The sequence below is a fragment of the Sorghum bicolor genome, chromosome 4 (genome assembly GCF_000003195.3).
Source record: "Sorghum bicolor cultivar BTx623 chromosome 4, Sorghum_bicolor_NCBIv3, whole genome shotgun sequence".
Lineage (NCBI taxonomy): Eukaryota > Viridiplantae > Streptophyta > Magnoliopsida > Poales > Poaceae > Sorghum > Sorghum bicolor.
Genome location: NC_012873.2, coordinates 55554849 through 55573297, shown reverse-complemented (window position 1 = coordinate 55573297; position 18449 = coordinate 55554849). Strand labels below are relative to the sequence as shown.

Genomic DNA, 18449 nt, shown 5'->3' with positions numbered 1-18449 from the left:
ACCTCTATCCTCCACCTCACCTTGCAGTATGATGTTTTGGTCATTATGCGCATCACTTGACTTGCTATGAATTAGCCATTCTATGGCACGCTTTCTACCCAAATATCACCATCTTTACGCGACCTTCGCATCAGTTATAGTGATGTTGCAATAACTCTATCCTAACATTGTATCAATACTTTTTTATCAGAATGTTGCATGCATCTTATATTGCATCCTTTTTCATACACATATGGTCAACAACATACTACATATATATGCTCGATAAAGTGCGAACGTGGTATTCACCTCGCATCATGTCATACGGTTTGGACCTCAACGAGGCAAAGAGAGGGAGAGAGAGATATATGTAGGTACAACATGTTGTAACATCTAAAAATATGGCCAAGCATGTGACTCCCAAGTATGGCCACGCGGGCACGATGGCAAAATGGAGGAAAGTGGGCAGGCGACATCAAGCAGATGTGGTGACAAGGGAGAAGGTGGGCATCAAACAAGCAATCACAATGTGCAGCGCATGCACGTTAGACGGGAGTGATTGGGAGAAATCGTTGGTGTTTATGCTTTGTTGTCGTTTTCATATATCTATTAGGCATCGTTTGGATGTTGTCGGATTCACCTAAATCCACATGTATTGGAGTAGATTAGGGTGGAATTTAGTTCAAGTTTCACTCCAACCCACCCCAATACATGTGGATTGATGCGAATCCGACTATATCTAAACAAGGACTTAATAAAATTATTTCATTCTTCGCTTGGAAAAGAATGTTCTAGTGAGCACCGACATATTGATCTACACTTCATTAAAATTACTATGTAAAAGTAAAGCTATATATTAATTCTATACACTTTCTTCGCCCTAAAATGGATGACCTTATAGGTTAGGCCACAAAAATTTTTTGTGGAGTGAAAAAAGTATGATGCATAGAAAAAAGAAGAGATGTACTGAGAAAAGAGAAAAATATACTAGAAAAAGAAAAAGATACGCTGAGATGCTATAACATCAAGTATTTAGAGATAAATCTGAATCCTATGAAGGACTTTTTTTAGGATGGTGGGAATAATATATTTACTAATAAATATACATGGTTTTTTGTTTAAGATGTTACCGTACAACTCAACAAATTCATAAATTTGGTATAAGAGTGTGGGAAAAAACCAAGCTTGTTATTACCTGACTGTCTTCTTTTGGCCTTATGACTAGGCCTTGTTTAGTTCCAAAATTTTTCAAGATTTTCCGTCACATCGAATTTTTATACGTATGCACGGAGCATTAAATATAGACAAAAATAAAAATTAATTACACAGTTTATCTATAATTTACGAGATGAATTTTTTGAGTCTAGTTAATCTGTACAATTGAACAATAATTATTATATATAAACGCCAAATTTTTTCGCGGATTGAACGAGGGCCTTGTTTAGTTCTAAAATATTTTGCAAAATCGACACTGTAGCTCTTTCGTTTGTATTTGACAAATATTGTCCAATCATGAACTAACTAGACTCAAAAGATTCATCTCGTCAATTTCGACCAAACTGTGCAATTAGTTTTTATTTTTATCTATATTTAATACTTCATGCATGTCTCTAAAGATTCGATGTGATGGGAAATCTGAAAAATTTTGTAAAATTTTTAGGAACTAAACAAGGCCCTAACTAAAAATCCGACGCTCCATCTTCCTCGCAGCGCCGCTCAGACTCGTCCGTCGTCCCTCAACGCAGATCTTCTGCTCCTTCCCCCACTCGCGCTGAGGCTCGGTCCCAGGGATCGGAGCGGCTCCCCCTCGGCGGCGTCCAGCGACGGAGGGGCAGTCCCAGGCTCGGCGGCGGCTCCCCCTCCCCGTATCGCCAGTCGCCTCGCGCCCTCGCCTCCGTCCTCCGCGCACCGGCCGGCGACCCTGCGTACGCACCTCCCTCTCCCCTCCCGCCTCTGCTGTACCGTGGGAGCCCGGCCAGCTGCCCAGGGTGGCCGGGCCTTGGCTCCGCCGGTGGGGGAGGAGGAAACGAAATCTCGGTGGGGATGATCGGCTCTGCTCCTGATTCGGCCCGCCGGAAGCCGAGTCACGACAGAGCCAACGATGAGGTGCGGCATGGTGACACTGTGGTGAAGAACACGAAGAGGTCCGCTGATGCCTTCACAGAGAAGAGGAAGAAAAAGGATCATCTGTACAATGCCAACCATGGAAAGGACAGGGACATACGGAATGGCGACCAAAGGATAAAGAAGAGCAGGGTGCCTGCCGCATCATCTGAGAAGGGGAGGGAAAAGGGTGACCATGACCTGAACAAAACCAGCAGCAAGAAGAAGATGATGGGTGTTGACCTGGACAAGAAAAGGACGGTTACATCGAGGAGGAAAAAACTTGAGAGAGAGAGGAAGAAAAAACTTCTTATTAATGCCAGCATTAGGAAGAATATGCAAAGGGATGATGGTGAGGAAGGGAGGATTATGAGTAACTATTATGAGACTAAGGTGAAGAGCAAGAAGGTGTCCACCACATTATCTGATAAGGAGAGGAATAAGGAAAAGCTGAACAAAACACACCGAGAGAAGAAGATGCAGGCTGCTGACAGCAAGATGAGGAATCATGACAGTGGAGTGAACAAGGGGAAGGTGTCCACAACATTTTGTGATAAAGAAAAGAAAAGGAAAAGGCCAAGCAATACCAACAGTGAGAAGGAGACCGCGCCAATCACATATGCTGTTAAAGAGAAGAAAATGAGGACCACTGAGAGTGTGGAGATTAAGATGAGACATGACAGACAGAATAGGAGAAATGTGTCACTTGATGTATCCAACGAGAAGATGGATACATCAAGTGGCTCTAACTATAAAATAAGGAAGAGGAAATTAGCACACACACTATTGAAGGAAAAAAAGAGGATGCGGTACAATGATAGTGATAAGATTCACAGTGGCAGGGTGAAGGAAATGGAAAAAATTAGCGGTGGCAAGGAAAAGAATAATCAGGCTCCCATTGCTTTTTTAAAGTTCATACGCAACAATTCCGAGAAATTTCTGGTATGATTTTGTTTCTTGCTGCTTTCCATTACAGTTTTGCTGTCGTGCTATATCATTTTCTTTGACATGTCTGGATTCATTATAGTATCATTTTATTTTCTTTTCTTTTCTTTGTATTTGTGCAGGTGATACCACCAACTGTTGCACCCAGATTGGAGTATTTGACTAATCAACTTGTATACCTTAAAGATTCAGAGGGAAAATGTTCAAAGGTCCTGGTATCGAAGGTGGCTGAAACCCTTGTTTTTCATCAGGGATGGGATATTTTTGTTTCAAACCATTTGATTAAATGGGGTGAATTTCTGTTGTTCGAGTATATTGCAGAGAGTACATTTTCTGTGCGGGTTTTCCGTACAGACTCTTGTGAAAGAGTAGACTTCAATCCTGAGAGCACAAATAAAGGTGGAAGAAAGAAACAGGCATGGAGTAATATGCCACCTGATGACTTGGTCATCACCGATGGTAGTTCACAAAACATAGATGATGGCTACTATGTTTCTGGCGAATGTCCCAGGACCAAAGTGCCTCAAACATGTCATGTGACTTGCAATACAAAAAATGACCCTAAACAAGTTGAACATGTGGTTGGATCTGGAGTAATGGCACAAGATAACAATGGAAAATCGATTGATCCACAGTGCAAAACAAAGGGTACTTCTCCACTGTGCAGCAAAGGAAAAACACTAATTACGCTTATAGATTCTGAAGATTCTGAACCTTTAGAGCATGAAAATGGGGATACAATGAAGCTAGCCACATCAGTTGCAGATTCAGATACAAGTCTTGTGGCTGTTAATACCAACGAAGGCCCTATAAGAGCTCAGAGTGGCATTGGGAATGGACCCTCAGTTGTACTAGGTGACGAGAAGGGGAGTTCCCCTGAAATTGAGTGCGGAACCAAGTCCATTTCAACAACATGCAGCGAAGGAAAAACAAGATCTCAAATAATTATAACTTCTACAGCTCTCTTAGATTTACATGATTCAGATGAAGATTTAGGAAGAAAACAAAGAACAAATGTCGTTCCTTTAGATTCTATCACGCCTGTGATAGATTATCATAATCATAGCAAGACGGACATTATCCAAAACCTTTACAGAAAATATGAAGCTCCTGGAGGTTTTCGCTGCTTGGAGAAGTGGAGGAAGGATGTTGTGAACAATCAAGCATCTCTTGATTGCACTGTACCGATTAAACCTGAAAACCCACAAAAAAATGATAGCATGTTGGTTGATGGTTATGGTTCAATTGAACTAAACCCTGTAGATGAGTACATTTGTTCCGAGGGCAATCATGAATGTGTCCAACCATTATTCACCATGCCCATCAAAGAACCATCAAGTGCTGACAGAGTAACCAATTGCGGACATGATGGGACAGAGATCGACTATAGCATCAATGAGAAAGATGGAGGTCTGATTCATCTCATAATTTTTTTATGATTGCTACCTCAATCCACGTGTGCTGGAAATTAAACTAACTTACATCCTAATCCACTCCAATACACATGGATTGAGGTGGATACGAGCTGTCTTGTTTCATTGAAAAAAGAGTTTATCGTGGAGGTAAATGATTTTTGTAGTAGAAATAACTAATTTATATAATTCTACAGGTGCTTCTGTTCTACTTGAAGCAAAAGGGGAACGATTGGAACCTATGGGAAGCATTGTACATAGCCAAAGTAACAATGCCCCGTTGTGTGCGAACCCTGTAGTTCCGGGTAAGGATGGTGCAACAGGACTAACCCCTATTGGGTCTGAAGGAAGTTGTGCCTTTATTGAATCAATGTTCATAGGGCCCATTGAGAAAACCTCAAGTCCTGACGAAATATCCAAATGCAGCAGTAGCATGATAGAGATCGAACATAATGTCAATGAAAAAGGTGGGGATGTGCTCTTAACTTTCTAGTATTATTATTTCACAAGAAAAAACTTTCTAGTATTATTACTTCAATTGTTTTTTCTTTTAAAATTCTCTTGGTTGTTTATTGTGGAGATAATTGTTGTTTATAGCATACTATTTGAATCTATGTTTTGTAGGAACTCCTGTTCAATTTGAAACCCAAATGGATCAAGTGGAGCCAGTGAGGAGCAGTGTACGCAGCAAAAGTCGCAACATTGTTGTACGTGCCAATGAATCAGGTGAGCTTATTTTATCTTGTTTTGTTTCAATGTAAAATTAAAGAGTGGGTAACTTGTTTTGTTTGTATATAAAATTAAAGAGTGGGTTCCAATTGGATAACATGTTTCTGATTAGTCTGTTGGATTAATGCATGCAGAACATTGTTTCTCCAAACAGGAAGGTAGAATGCCTAGTAACACTGAGGTCCCAGAGCCTTTGTTGCCTATGAAGGACAAAATTCTGGAGCTGGATTATCATTCTCCACCAGAGATCAACTCGCAACTATGCATTCCTGATACCACTCAGAAATGGCTTGTGAGTTGTGCAGATTCAATGAATAGTCTTCTTTCACTAATGTCTGTATATCTTTTGTACTTTTGTATTGGTGCAATCATCCTTGCACAAAGGAATATAATTATGGAGTCCTCTTGCTCCCCAAGGACTCGCCAAAAACCCCAATGCCAAAAACCCCAACCAGCGACCGCAGGCAAAACAATATTCACTAATTATTCAATTGCTGACGGTTTTGAGCAATGAATGGTTGTTATTGTGGCCATGATGATGTAGGGTTGAAGGTGGAGAGGGATTGTGCAAATGGAAGCATACGACTTAATGGGGTCACAATTCTAGCATCACTTGAACTGTTTAAAAACTGTAGAGTATCGCCTTTTTGATACTTATAGGGTTTGGGCCTGAAGTTCATAATCTTTCTAGTTGGCCAAATCCCTCAGTAGGAGGTTGTAAAACATGCTGGTCTGCTGAGATCATGGTGTGCGGATTTGTAGCACTGAACATTAGTTTTAAGACTGCTATAGAGTATGCAGTAATAAGTATTGATGTCTAGCGATATTAGATTTTATTTCTCTAAATATTGTTCTGATAACAGTTCCGCTCTTATTTGTTGGGTCTATTAGATCATTCCGTCTTGCTGCTTCGTTGGCCTCATTCACCTGTTCACAGTTTTAAGTTCTTATTGTAGTTAAGTTTTTGATCACATCGCTAAAGGTGTTTCTGATCAATATTACCCCAGGGCCTATCCAAGTCGCTTTCCAGTGCAGTTATTAGACAGAGAAGGCATCATTGGGATGTTGTAATGCTGAAGGACCCCATGAAGAGATTATGGCCTATTATTTACCATGACAACCCAATATTTGTGGGCTTCACGGCGGGCTGGAAACATTTTGTCGCAGCAAACAACCTCCAGACTGGGGATGTCTGCGAGCTTATTAAGGAGTCAGAGGATGATGAGCCGGTGTACTCTGTCCGGATGTGTGGTAAAATTTGAAACCCCGCTTCGTCTGAACACTTCTCTTCTCTTAGGTGGGCTGAACTTTGTGTCAATCAGTTGATAGTATAGCTGACTCTTCTGTTCTTTCCCTAATGACCCTTTGCGACTTGCGGGTGCAGGCCTCAGGAAGCATGCTTCAGCCGAACTACCAGGCGGATCTTGTGAATACCATGGGGATCTGCCGTTTTTTTTTTTGCAGGAAGTCGTGGGAAAACCATGTGGATCTGGCGTTTCTGCGTGGCCAGTGACTGGTGAACTTTTGACGATCCACATCATAGAACGAAGTCAGGCAGGCTGAGAGCCTGGGACTGCACCTGCACCTGTCATCATATTTATCAGTCCATATATAATGACTTCGTTTGTTCTATTTAGTGTACTAGTGTGTAACCATAACCACGAACCGTGACGCTGTAGCCATATGACAACATGTGCTGGCCACAGGGTCCCTTTTGCTCTTTGCCGCGCTTGATCCGGGTGAATATTTCGACCCTGCTGCATGACTGAACTTGATAAAGATCTCGATATATAATATAATGTACTACTATTGTTCTTGCCTCTATGGATTCGTTTACACCTAATTAAAATCCTTGATATACTTTGTCGAGTTGCGACAAGATACAAGGATGTTGATGAACCGCAGCGATGCATGGACTGTGATGGTTTTACATCAGTGACGACGATCAACTAATAATACAAAGTAATAATAATAAACCTTGTAAATGGGTCTTCCGTTGTTCCGTGACAGTGATAGCACACACAGGGACAGGGTTAGTACGTCCGTGCTGTCCTCAAATAAAAGCCACAGATGCTGGCATCGCATCTGTTGTCCTGTGCCGTGGAGACAGTGGAAAAACACTGGAAAGAAAAAGGCACAGTTGCGGCGGCGCTGAACGTCGCGCTCGCGCGCGGACGCGCTGGACCAAACCAAACCATCCACTGATCCACACCATGCAACAAGCCCGTTTCTGATTACGGAAGCGACGTCATCGCTAAACGATTCGCGGCGACAAGACTCGAGTCGGCGTCTCCGTCCGCGCCGGTGGGTTGCCCAACGCCCACGCGCTGCTACTGCTACTGCTAGCCGCCCGCATTGATCCATCCCCTCTCCCTCTGCCACCTGCCCCTGCCTGGATTGAAGCCCCGGTTTTATGAGGCCGCGCCGCGCGTGCGTTAATGCTGCCATGCCAGTGCCCGGCACCGCCTCGCCACGCCACGCCACTCCCCGGTCCCCGCTGGCCGCTGGACGTCTCAGCAGTCAGCACGAGTGCACGATGCCTCTTTTTTTTTTTTTTTTTTTTTTTTTTGCCAAGCTAGCTGCTGCTCTTGATCTACAATCAGGTACTTTTTTTTTTTTGCCAAGCTAGCTGCTGCTCTTGATCTACAATCAGATAGTGGCTTCTCCCGTGCAAGCTAAATCCTCACGTGAGCATTATAGATATTGGTCGCTACGTTCTATTATTACGGAAACATAGGACATAAAAAAAATGAATGGCTTCTTTATGATCAAGATTGATAGAAAAAAAACACTTCGGCAAATAGGGCTAGGCGTGCAAGCATCTCAAATTCAGGCTTGTTTTCTTGTTAGGCTTTTGCTCATTCTCCTACGTGTAAGATCATAAACGTGATAAAAAGCTTTAATTGAGGTAACATGACCTTCTGTGTGTAACCTTTTTGGTTGCAACGAAAGTTTTATAAAATTTTCAAAAAAGAGAAAAAAAAAACTCGACTCGACGGACAGCGAGCACCGTGCACCGAGCAGGGCGGCCGTGCCCGTGCTGTGCAGAGGGTTTGGGAATTCCGCCCGCCACCGCCACCGGGCGACCACATCCCCAACGGTGTCTTTAATTTCAGCTCATCAACCCAACCTCCCTGCCAGCCCCGCTGTCCCCATCATAGTCAGCACCTCTCGGCCTCTCCACGTACGTACAGCGGAGCCAAGGCCTTGTTTAGTTCCGAAAAGTGAAAACTTTTCGGTACTGTAGCACTTTCGTTTGTTTGTGATAAATATTATCCAATCATGGACTAACTAGGATCAAAAGATTCGTCTCGTGATTTACAGCTAAACTGTGTAATTAGTTTTTGCTTTCGTCTATATTTAATGTTTCATGCAAGTGCCACAAGATTCGATGTGACGGAGAATCTTGAAAACTTTTTGGTTTTCAGGGTGAACTAAACAAGGCCCAAGATGCCCCCGGTGCACCGTGGACTCGGGCCTTGTTTACTTCCAAAAAATTCTACAAAATAGGAATAGTAGCATTTTCGTTTGTATTTGACAAATATTGTTCAATTATGAACTAAATAAGCTCAAAAGATTCATCTCGTCAATTCCGATCAAACTGTGCAATTAGTTTTTCTTTTTATCTATATTTAATACTCTATGCATACGTCTAAAGATTTGATGTGACGGAGAATTTGAAAAAATAAGGCCTCAGGCCTTGTTTAGTTCACCCTGAAAACCAAAATCTTTTCAAAATTCCCCGTCACATCGAATCTTACGCCACATGCATGAAGTATTAAATATAGACGAAAATAAAAACTAACTGTACAGTTTATCTGTAAATCACGAGATGAATCTTTTAAGCAAGTTACTCAATGATTAAATAATGTTTATCAAATAAAAACGAAAGTACTACCATTTCAAAAACTGAGCTGCTCCGGCGGCCTCCGGATGCACCTGCGCTTTATTCTCTGCCGCTGCCCGCTGCTGGTCGCAGGTCGCGGTCGCGGTTCTTCTTGAGATTCAGTTCGCAGTCTCCGCCTGCGCTTTATTCTCTGCCGCTGCCCGCTGCTGGTCGCAGGTCGCGGTCGCGGTTCTTCTTGAGATTCAGTTCGCAGTCTCCGCACGCAAATCGGCTGACTGGCTTGGCGGTGAGCCTACCAAGCACGTCAACGGTTTCCGTCGACGAATTTGACGTGTCCAAAGAGTGTGGCGCGAGGGAGGTTGTGTGTAGCATGTACTTTAGGCCTCGATTAGATCTAAAATTCGTTTAGATTTTGCTAATGTAACATTTTTCTTTATATCTAGTAATTATTGTCAAATTATAGACTAAATATGCTCAAAAGATTCATATCAAACATTACAAATAAATTATATAAATAGTTATTTTTTATCTATAATTAATGCTCCATGCATATATGTCATAAAAATCGATGCGATCAAAATCTTAATTTTTTTTAAATTTTGAGTATAATTAAACAAACCCTCCCCCTGGCCCCTGCTATGTTATGGTCCATCCCATCTAAAGATTGCTACTTTGACTCCATTTTTTTATGCTATTTTATAAGACCATCCCGTCAATGTTTTTTTCTGTATTCCACAACGAATATTTATTCATTTTTTTATTTCTATATAATAAGAGTAGTATAGTACCACTGTACACTACAAAGATTACAAGAGCTTCTTATAAAAATCAAATTTGAAAATTGTCTGTTGGAAATTCAATCAAAGTCGGTCCTCTAACTCCTCTAAAAAAAAAAGTGCAACCAAAGTCGTCCTCTAAAAGAAAATGCAATCAAGCCGGCCACGAATATTTATCTAACTTTATAATTTTTTCTCTAATAAAAATACCACTGCCAGAACTTCTTAAAATCCAATTTGAAATCTGTCCCTCGATACGAACTCCACTCTACGGAGGAGAGGTTTCAGTTCGCGTTCGGTTAGTCTTGGTACACCAGTTCCACCCACCACCATCCCCGCTCCGGAGGGAGAAAGGCCGTCCCCCTTATAAGTCCCGGGCACAGGCACACCGCACCGCATCGCATCGACCGGCCAGTGATCCTGCTCCGTCCTCCAGTCCAGCTCCCCCCAAATCCGACGACGCCAGCCATGGCCGGCACGTGCGCTCACGCCGAGTTCCTCCGCGCGCAGCCGGCGTGGGCGCTGGCGCTGGCGGCCGTGGGCTTCCTCGTGGCGCTCCGCGCCGCCGTCCGCTTCGCGCTCTGGGTCTACGCCGCGTTCCTCCGCCCGGGGAAGCCCCTGCGCCGCCGCTACGGCGCCTGGGCCGTCGTGACGGGCGCCACCGACGGCATCGGCCGCGCCATCGCCTTCCGCCTCGCCGCCGCGGGGCTCGGGCTCGTCCTCGTCGGCCGCAACCCGGAGAAGCTGGCCGCCGTCGCCGCCGAGATCAAGGCCAAGCACCCCAAGGTCCCCGAGGTGCGGACCTTCGTGCTCGACTTCGCCAGCGAGGGGCTGGCGGCAGGAGTCGAGGCGCTCAAGGACTCCATCCGGGGCCTCGACGTGGGCGTGCTCGTCAACAACGCCGGGCTGTCCTACCCGTACGCGCGCTACTTCCACGAGGTGGACGAGGAGCTGATGCGCAGCCTGATCCGGATCAACGTCGAGGGCGTCACGCGGGTCACGCACGCCGTGCTGCCAGGCATGGTCGAGAGGAAGCGCGGCGCCATTGTCAACATCGGCTCCGGCGCCGCCTCCGTCGTGCCTTCCGATCCGCTCTACTCCGTCTACGCCGCCACCAAAGCGTGAGTTCTCCGGTTTCCTGCTCTCGAATTACTGCTTCCTTCGTATCCTTTGCTATTATTAACAGCCGCAGTTGTACATGAAGTAGCTTAAATTGGCTCGATTTTAGGATAGATGGCGGTAGTGAAAGTAAGATTGACTGATTGAGAACAAAGGAGCACGTCTTTCTTGCCTGTCTGTACTTGCCTACTTGGTTTGGGAACTATTATAGTTATAGCAACACTAGGATCGGGGATTAGAGGAAACGCCTTCGGTGTGAATTCTTAGCTTGCGTGTTGGTTATGCCAGATTATGATGCAATCATAGGGGGAGTTAGTTAGATGTCCATTCAGATACTAGAATTAGTTGGGGTACTGAAATTACATCAGTCTAGGATTACTTGAAATGTCCAGATCTGACGTATGATCCTTCTCCTTAGGGGAAATGAAAAGATAGCTAACTGCAATCAGTAAGCTACACATAAGCAAAGGACTAAACGGTTAGGCATACTAATTTCTGTATACATACATACTAAGAACTAAAAATAACTTTTGTGATGTTCTGTTGAGTTGGTCTAAAATTTCCATTCTGCTTGCAACTATTAGAGCTCATGGAATAGTTGGGCTGTATTATCCTGTGATCTAGTACATATTGGATGAAGATTTGAAAACTGATAAACAATCAATTATTGCCATGTAACATAGATGCACGCAACAGCTGTAAAATGAGCAATTCACCACCTATTTTGTTTGTGTATCTTTGTGTTATGCACTACATACTTAGCTGAAAAATGCTAACATGATGGAATCTTTCACATCACAGGGGGTGACTGCATGTGTTGTGAGGGTTTGAGTCTGTACAGTGTAATTCTTTTTAAAAAATAACTGTAATTAGGCAGATGCGCACATTCCCTTCAACTTACTAAGCGCATGCTAAAAATAATGTTATCTATATTTCCCAGGTACGTTGACCAATTCTCAAGATGCCTCTATGTCGAGTACAAGAGCAAGGGTATTGATGTGCAATGCCAGGTAACAAATCTCCCTTTGCATCAAATGTATCTTGTCTTGAATTATCAATCATTTCTACAGTTAACTTAGTTTTGTGTTGTTGAAATGATTTATTGGCTCTCACTAAATTCCAATTTTTTATTTCAACTATAGTTTCTGCATCTCTTTTCTCTTTATAAAGAACTAAAAGAAATTCTGATGAACCACTCTAGGTTGTTTCATGTTAGTCCTCACAAACTGAAGTGGTTCTGAAATTTCCAAACTTCTAAATTAACCATCTTGAATCATCATTTCACGTGTTCTACTAAACTTGGTGAAGCTTGTTTATCTGTTGAACTGATTTGTGCCTACCTTTTGATAATGCTTCTTGATGAATTGGAGATTTAGTGCTTTTGGGTAATTGCATCGGCCTTGTCAGTAATATGCTGTACTCCCTATGATCTTTTGCACTCAACTTCTTCAATCTATTCAGGTGCCCCTATATGTGGCGACAAAGATGGCATCCATCAGGAAGTCTTCCTTCCTGGTTCCATCTGCTGACACCTATGCTCGTGCCGCTGTTCGTCACATTGGATACGAACCTAGGTGCACACCATACTGGCCACACTCTGTCCTGTGGTTCTTGATCTCCATTCTTCCCGAGTCCCTTATCGACAGCGTGCGCCTGGGCATGTGCATTAAGATCCGCAAGAAGGGGCTGGCCAAGGATGCCAAGAAGAAGTCACTGTGATCGACGTTTCAGAATGCATGTTCAGAGTCGCACATTTCCTCATCACCTGTAGCAGACATGTGCCTTGCTATAGTCACTTTATTAGCTACCATTGCCTCCTGAATCTGTTAAGAATCGAGAATGTCATTGTTCCATCCACGGTTATGATGTTAAAAACTATGATTCCTCAATTCAAAATGTAACACTAATACGATAATGATGAATGGAATTAACTTGAAGAAGTTGTGTAACAAAGTTGGTTTTCTGAACCATTTGACATTTTTGTGAAGTTTCTCTGCTCACACATGACTTCAAATGGAATTTTCTGTAAACAAAGTTTGCCACACTAAAACCTCATGATAGTGCTGTTTATGGAGAATTCAATACTCTCGCTTCTCCATTTGTCTTGAACTATCGTTTTCAGCAGTGTTAGATCATTTGTAACTGGTTTTCGGCAGTGTTAGATCATTTGTAACTGTTTATGGAATTTTCTGCAAATAACTGAACACAAGCACGCAAAGACAGCCTTGTGCGGGCCAAGAACTGTAAAAATGTTCGTCGGGCATCCAATTCAGCAGGAACGAACGTGGGCATTTAACCGGTGGTACTAGTGCGAATCAAATCTTTTTCTTTCTATTACAAAGTATTACTACAGTGTTGTCCAGATACAGTTCTCAAAACAAACAACTCATCCTCGAGAATGGTTGAGGCTAAACTCTTCATACAGAAGTGTCAGTTCTTTGTATCCAGTTAGCAAAAATAACACAGAAAGGGTATCACATCCTTTTCAAACTAAGGTTACAGTTGAACATCTCCAAACACATCAAAACTAAGGTTACAGTTGAACACCTCCAAAACATCATGAAGTGAAACCATCACTTGTCAGCTGGGCCTCATGATCATCTTCACGGATGCCTGTTGTTTTCCCTAGTGATCTCTGGCTAAGCATTCGGACGATGCCACTTTTCATCTTCCGGACTTGAGACCCATTGGCAGATTGATTACCACCCATTGTCCTCGCAAGCTCTTCTGAAAGAACCTTAACAAGGGCATCGAAGCGGCGCTTGGCTGTGGGGTACCTTGATATCGACTTTGTGATCCCTTGCAACCTTGCAGTAGGATCAGCGGGGTCAGAAAGGGCTAGTTTTTCTTTAGTGATTGAAAAGGAGGGATGAAAGGAAGTACCTCCGAGCAAATGCTTCTATTTCTGCTTGCTTTCGCTCACTCAATGGTGGAAGCCGAATGAGGTTCTCCTTGATGCGCTTTTGATCACTTATCAAGAGAACTTGCTTCTCAAGGTATGCTTCCTCTTCTTCTGTGAAGTTTTCAGCTTTGATTTGATCTTTGATGACTATCAGAGGGTCAAAAAACCACTCAAAGATTTTACTCTTAGGCCTATTGTCAGATGTTATCTCAGATCCATCACCTGCATATTTCACAGGAAAGTCTTGCAGGTCAATAATAGGTACAATAAACCTCTTTTAGCGGTGAAGAAAGGTACTCTTACTCACTTAGAATCAGACCATCAGAATTGGCTTTAGCAGATCGGAGGAGTGCCTTAAGGATAACATATGCTGGTAACCCCACATTAAGTACTCCAGTGCTGGCTTTGCCTGCCTTTGTTCCTTCTATATCTTTTGGGGTTATCACTCCTTCAGCGACCATATCCTTGCCACGGTGCTTACACTCCATGAAAAGGTGATCTAGCAACTAAACAGCACATCTAAATCAGTTATACTGCACAACCAAACACCAAAGAATCATAGCATGCTTTTGAATTTTAAAAGAGATTATAAAATCTCATAGTATAAATGTATAATATTTAAACTCTACAAAAAGTGTAGCTCCACCATAATACTCCCTCAGTTCCAAATTATAAGAAGTTTTGCCTTTTTCTAGATACATTGCTTTTGTTATGTATAACACGGTGTATATCTAAGTGCATAGCAAAAGCTATGTATCCAGAAAAGTCAAAACATCTTATATTTTGGAATGGAGGGAGTAGAATACAATGAAAGTAATCTAAATGGAGCATGGGCCAGTGTCAGTATAGAGAATTTTTATGTACTGGGAACACAGTGAAATTTCTTTTGCCAGTTTTCCAGAAAAAGATTACCTTGAATGGATTGAACTCATCAAAGCTACTTTTAAATGATGTTACACGCTGAGGAGCTTTCTTTCCATCATGCTTGAGGCTGGATGAAGCAGGCCTCGAGAGAGAACCACCATGTGAGGAAGCTTCATCTTTCCTATATTTAAACCTAGTCATGGAAAGTGAAATTTTGAGTAACTTGTATTACTCGGTGTACAATTCAAGGACAACATTTGGGTACAGAATAAAAACCATTTGTACCTAGGAAAGCAAGATCCTGGTGCCATGTCAAGTACGTCATTTGTATATTCATCAAAGATGGATACTGATGATATTACATAAGACAGTCCCAAGAAAAGTGAGGATTCCTGCCACATAAACAAGATTGCAATTGTAAGCTTCACGCCTCCACATCTATCATGCTAAATCAGGTAATATTTCATCATAATACTAACTTTATGCTATAAATGATATTTTTCTGTTGCCAGTCCAAAAAGATTTGTCAATACCTGATAAACCACCACAGCAGCATATGCACCAAAAGGAACACTGCAGATAACAGAGGCTAGAAAGGCTCCTATAACTGCAAATGGCCAGAGAAGAATTGCAAGACCAGCAAAAGGCACACAAGCTGTCTCAAGAAAAGGTCCTTCTCTGCCAACAAGATCTTCAATCAACCGCTTCCATCCTTTGAATAGCATAACAGGGAACTTGTACAAGGCAATTAGTGTGAACATTATTGCATCCACTACAAGCCCACAAGCAGCAGCAAATATTGCACCAGGAATTTGTAGCAATCTGGGGATACAAAGTTAATTATTTTGTGCCATGCAGAATTCCTCAACTAAAACAAAATCACTACAAGGGTGTTTAAATATTAGCAATCAGATCAAGATTTAAAAGGATACTGAACTTCAATTTACACGGGACACTCCCCCATATCATTTCTTTTTAAAGCGAGTTCTCAAGTATGAATTAATTGTGTATTTCTTGTCTTTCTTGTGACTACATCATAGTGTATTGTTAACCCGAACTGTTTATGATGTGCAAGAAAAGCTAACCAAGATAAGAAACAGACAATATATTTTAATTAGAGTACCAGATGAAGGTAATGACTCATTTAGTACAATTGCTACTCACTTGTTAACACATATAGTTATAAGGAAGAATGAAAAAGGCTGAAAACATTAACAGAAAGAAAGTAGACCTAAGACCTTATCTCATATGGCTTGCCATCGGGAGGTGCATGAAGACGAACTTCATCCATGATTGAAAAATATGAGTGCACCAACATGTCTTTCACGTCCCTGACTACTGTACAGCTTCCTGTGATAGTGCTCCATGTTCCATCCTGCATTTCCAGTTAGCTAACCATGTGAAACAGGTATTGTACACACAAAACAGATATCAAAATGAAACCATTACAAGTATATTGTACCAAAAAACAGTGAACAAGTGGCTTTTCTTTTCCTTCCCCAACTGCATCAAATGTAGCCATTGCTGGTGCTAGGAAGCCATAAGTCAAACCAGCAAGGATGCTTCCCACGACGCCAATTATTAGCCATAGAACCAAAACCGCAGTTGCAGCAATAAGAAGCAGCAACTTTACGACCGGTCCTACCATCTTGGTTCTGCTTTCATAAAAATGTGATAAGCACATCCAAATACACCACATTGCATGACTTTCCTTTCAGGATTGCGAACGCTACCTGATGATGCAGTAATGTGTCCAAATCACATGCATAGGCCACAAGCCTAGAATAAGTGCAGAAATTCCAATTGTCATGATGAGCCATGCCCATGGGCCAAACAAAGCACCTGGATTGGCAAGATTAGCATGAATCAATGTACTGTGTAATTCTCAAAAAAAAAAAAAGAAAGGAACTGAGATCAACAATAATTATCGAGTACTCAACCATTAATATTTACAATCAGAACACTATTTTCCTAGAATTAATCCAAAATCTCATGTGCGCATAGTTCAATTCATATCCCTAGATATTCTGATTGCAAAACTCTGCAAACATAAGTCTATTGCCTCTATCAAGCAGAATTGTGCAAATAACAAGTAAAAGCTATGGAATGAATAAATCTGCAAATGCAGAAAATGAACCAGGCAGATCGAGCAATACTCACAAAGTCAATACTCTCTGCCGATAAAAGTTTGGCAGAGAGTATTGGTATACCTATATCTACTACACCATTTGCTCCGTTATTATCAAAAACGGAGTGTATATCAACTCATAAATGGAGTAATGGACTACTTCATTGGCGATATGAGCATTTATGCAAGCCAAATCAAGGAAACCAGGCTACATAATTATTCACTACTGAAGCCCACAACATTGGTTTCAAGGAGCAACCAAGCTCAGTACAAGCAGAACTCAATCGGCAACCATTCTTAGCATAGGACTAGCAAATGCAGCACACCACGTGAACTGAACGATTGAATTCACCAACAAATACACAGCGGTGTGAAACCATCCTTTAATACAACTACATTCCATACTATTAAGAAAAAAAAGAGGAGAGAAGAATGGACTGACAGAGCAAGCGTTCTGTCCACCTTTGATGATGCCCAGGAGGAGAAGCGCAAAGAAAAAAGGCAGGAACTTGATGAAGCTCCAAACAGATGCCCAAATCCCAGACTCCATTGACAACCTTGGCCGAAGGCTTCTCACAATCTCACTCCCTTCCTTCGAAGCCAATCAAAGCCGTCCACCCCCAGACTGTGCAAAACGGGAAGATAAAAAATGCGAATGCCCCTCATCAAACCCACACCGGAGATAGGGTAACTGAAACTGGCTCCCAGAAGCAACTCAGGAGCTTGCAAGAACCGGGGCCTGGAGGTTAGATTGCCGGTGGTTATGGGCTTTGAACTAAACAAAATCAAAGGAAAAAGTAACCAAGAAAAGGCAGACCTGACTGGGCAATCGCCTCGCGCTGTCAAATGCTGCGTGGGCTGGGACCTGACCTAACTGCGGGAGGCCGGCGGAGCGAGGTTGCTTGCGCGATTTTTTATTCAGAGATTTTGGGGAGTAAAAAGGAGGGAGCTCGCTTTGCTGGTGGAGCGGAAGTGGAAGTTGGTGCTGCTGGCGAGCAGAGCGGAGCCGGGGGCTTTGCAGCTGCAGCAGGCGGGGCAGGCAGGCAGAGGAGGGGATCAGGGAAGAAGGAGCCAGTGCCGGAGTGCCCACTGCGCGTCGGCCAGATGCGTCCTTCACTTGTCTCGCCTTTGCTGGGCAAACACATGGCAGTGGGAAGGAGACAGGGGGAGGGAGATAACTGGTGTCCGTTGTATGCTTCTAGTCATGATGAGGCGGTGGGTTTGCAACGGAATTGAAATATTCATCAAAATAACATAATCTGAATACCTCAACCGTTCGAAAAAGAACTTGCTCTCTGATTAGTCAAACAAAAAACTAAATTTTAATCAAAGACATTACAAAGTACTAATAACCTATGATGTACATGTACATATTACTAGACTAATTATAGAGTATTTTTTTTTGTAATAAATCTATCTGAAGATATTCCTTTTTAATAGGGGGTCAGACGATAAGTTCTATATTATGATCATCTAACAACCCTGACACAGGGCCAACCGTGACGACCTCTTCGCCAGGCTCAGGGTCGGTGGCTTCGAGATAGAGAGGGAGGCCACAACCATGTGTCACCGAGGTGTTATGCGCTGATGAGAAGTTCTTCCACATCGGGCACCGGATGTCGCAGACGGTGTTGATGTCCTCGTA

General features: G+C 42.7%; 3 protein-coding genes across 5 annotated transcripts; 2 read left to right on the top strand and 1 right to left on the bottom strand.

Moving 5' to 3' along the window:
* Window positions 1674-6992, top strand: LOC8056485 (B3 domain-containing protein Os02g0598200). The gene is made up of 7 exons (XM_021460088.1): window positions 1674-3024; window positions 3150-4437; window positions 4637-4906; window positions 5064-5165; window positions 5303-5460; window positions 6176-6465; window positions 6553-6992. The coding sequence occupies exons 1-6, from the start codon at window positions 2023-2025 to the stop codon at window positions 6428-6430; spliced, it is 3075 nt and encodes a 1024-aa protein (XP_021315763.1). The 5' UTR covers window positions 1674-2022; the 3' UTR covers window positions 6431-6465; window positions 6553-6992.
* LOC8070611 (very-long-chain 3-oxoacyl-CoA reductase 1) lies at window positions 10016-12887 on the top strand. Its single transcript, XM_002454081.2, has 3 exons — window positions 10016-10912; window positions 11851-11920; window positions 12372-12887. The coding sequence occupies exons 1-3, from the start codon at window positions 10260-10262 to the stop codon at window positions 12627-12629; spliced, it is 981 nt and encodes a 326-aa protein (XP_002454126.1). The 5' UTR covers window positions 10016-10259; the 3' UTR covers window positions 12630-12887.
* Window positions 13217-17970, bottom strand: LOC8070610 (uncharacterized membrane protein At3g27390). Of its 3 annotated transcripts, none has more exons than XM_021459151.1 (11): window positions 17622-17970; window positions 17247-17543; window positions 16410-16518; window positions 16139-16331; window positions 15915-16051; window positions 15210-15498; window positions 14962-15068; window positions 14725-14869; window positions 14120-14318; window positions 13794-14034; window positions 13217-13717 (listed from the first exon to the last, which is right to left on the bottom strand). In XM_021459151.1, the coding sequence occupies exons 3-11, from the start codon at window positions 16484-16486 to the stop codon at window positions 13468-13470; spliced, it is 1638 nt and encodes a 545-aa protein (XP_021314826.1). In that variant the 5' UTR covers window positions 16487-16518; window positions 17247-17543; window positions 17622-17970; the 3' UTR covers window positions 13217-13467. The 3 variants fall into 3 exon arrangements, with proteins under 3 accessions (XP_021314826.1, XP_021314824.1, XP_021314825.1); XM_021459149.1 differs by having other exon boundaries at window positions 17267-17543; window positions 17622-17969; XM_021459150.1 differs by having other exon boundaries at window positions 17267-17429; window positions 17622-17969.

Bases quoted from the DNA above. Each gene is read 5' to 3' on its own strand.
- LOC8056485 (XM_021460088.1), top strand. From the start codon at position 2,023: ATGATCGGCTCTGCTCCTGATTCGGCCCGCCGGAAGCCGAGTCACGAC. The intron at 3,025-3,149 runs GTATGATTTTGT...GTATTTGTGCAG, and splicing joins ACAATTCCGAGAAATTTCTG to GTGATACCACCAACTGTTGC. The intron at 4,907-5,063 runs GTGGGGATGTGC...TATGTTTTGTAG, and splicing joins ACATAATGTCAATGAAAAAG to GAACTCCTGTTCAATTTGAA.
- LOC8070611 (XM_002454081.2), top strand. From the start codon at position 10,260: ATGGCCGGCACGTGCGCTCACGCCGAGTTCCTCCGCGCGCAGCCGGCG. The intron at 10,913-11,850 runs GTGAGTTCTCCG...TATATTTCCCAG, and splicing joins GTCTACGCCGCCACCAAAGC to GTACGTTGACCAATTCTCAA. The intron at 11,921-12,371 runs GTAACAAATCTC...CAATCTATTCAG, and splicing joins GTATTGATGTGCAATGCCAG to GTGCCCCTATATGTGGCGAC.
- LOC8070610 (XM_021459149.1), bottom strand. From the start codon at position 17,354: ATGGAGTCTGGGATTTGGGCATCTGTTTGGAGCTTCATCAAGTTCCTG. The intron at 15,499-15,914 runs GTCTTAGGTCTA...TTGTATCCCCAG, and splicing joins GGCAAGCCATATGAGATAAG to ATTGCTACAAATTCCTGGTG. The intron at 14,319-14,724 runs GTAATCTTTTTC...TGTGCTGTTTAG, and splicing joins ATGAGTTCAATCCATTCAAG to TTGCTAGATCACCTTTTCAT.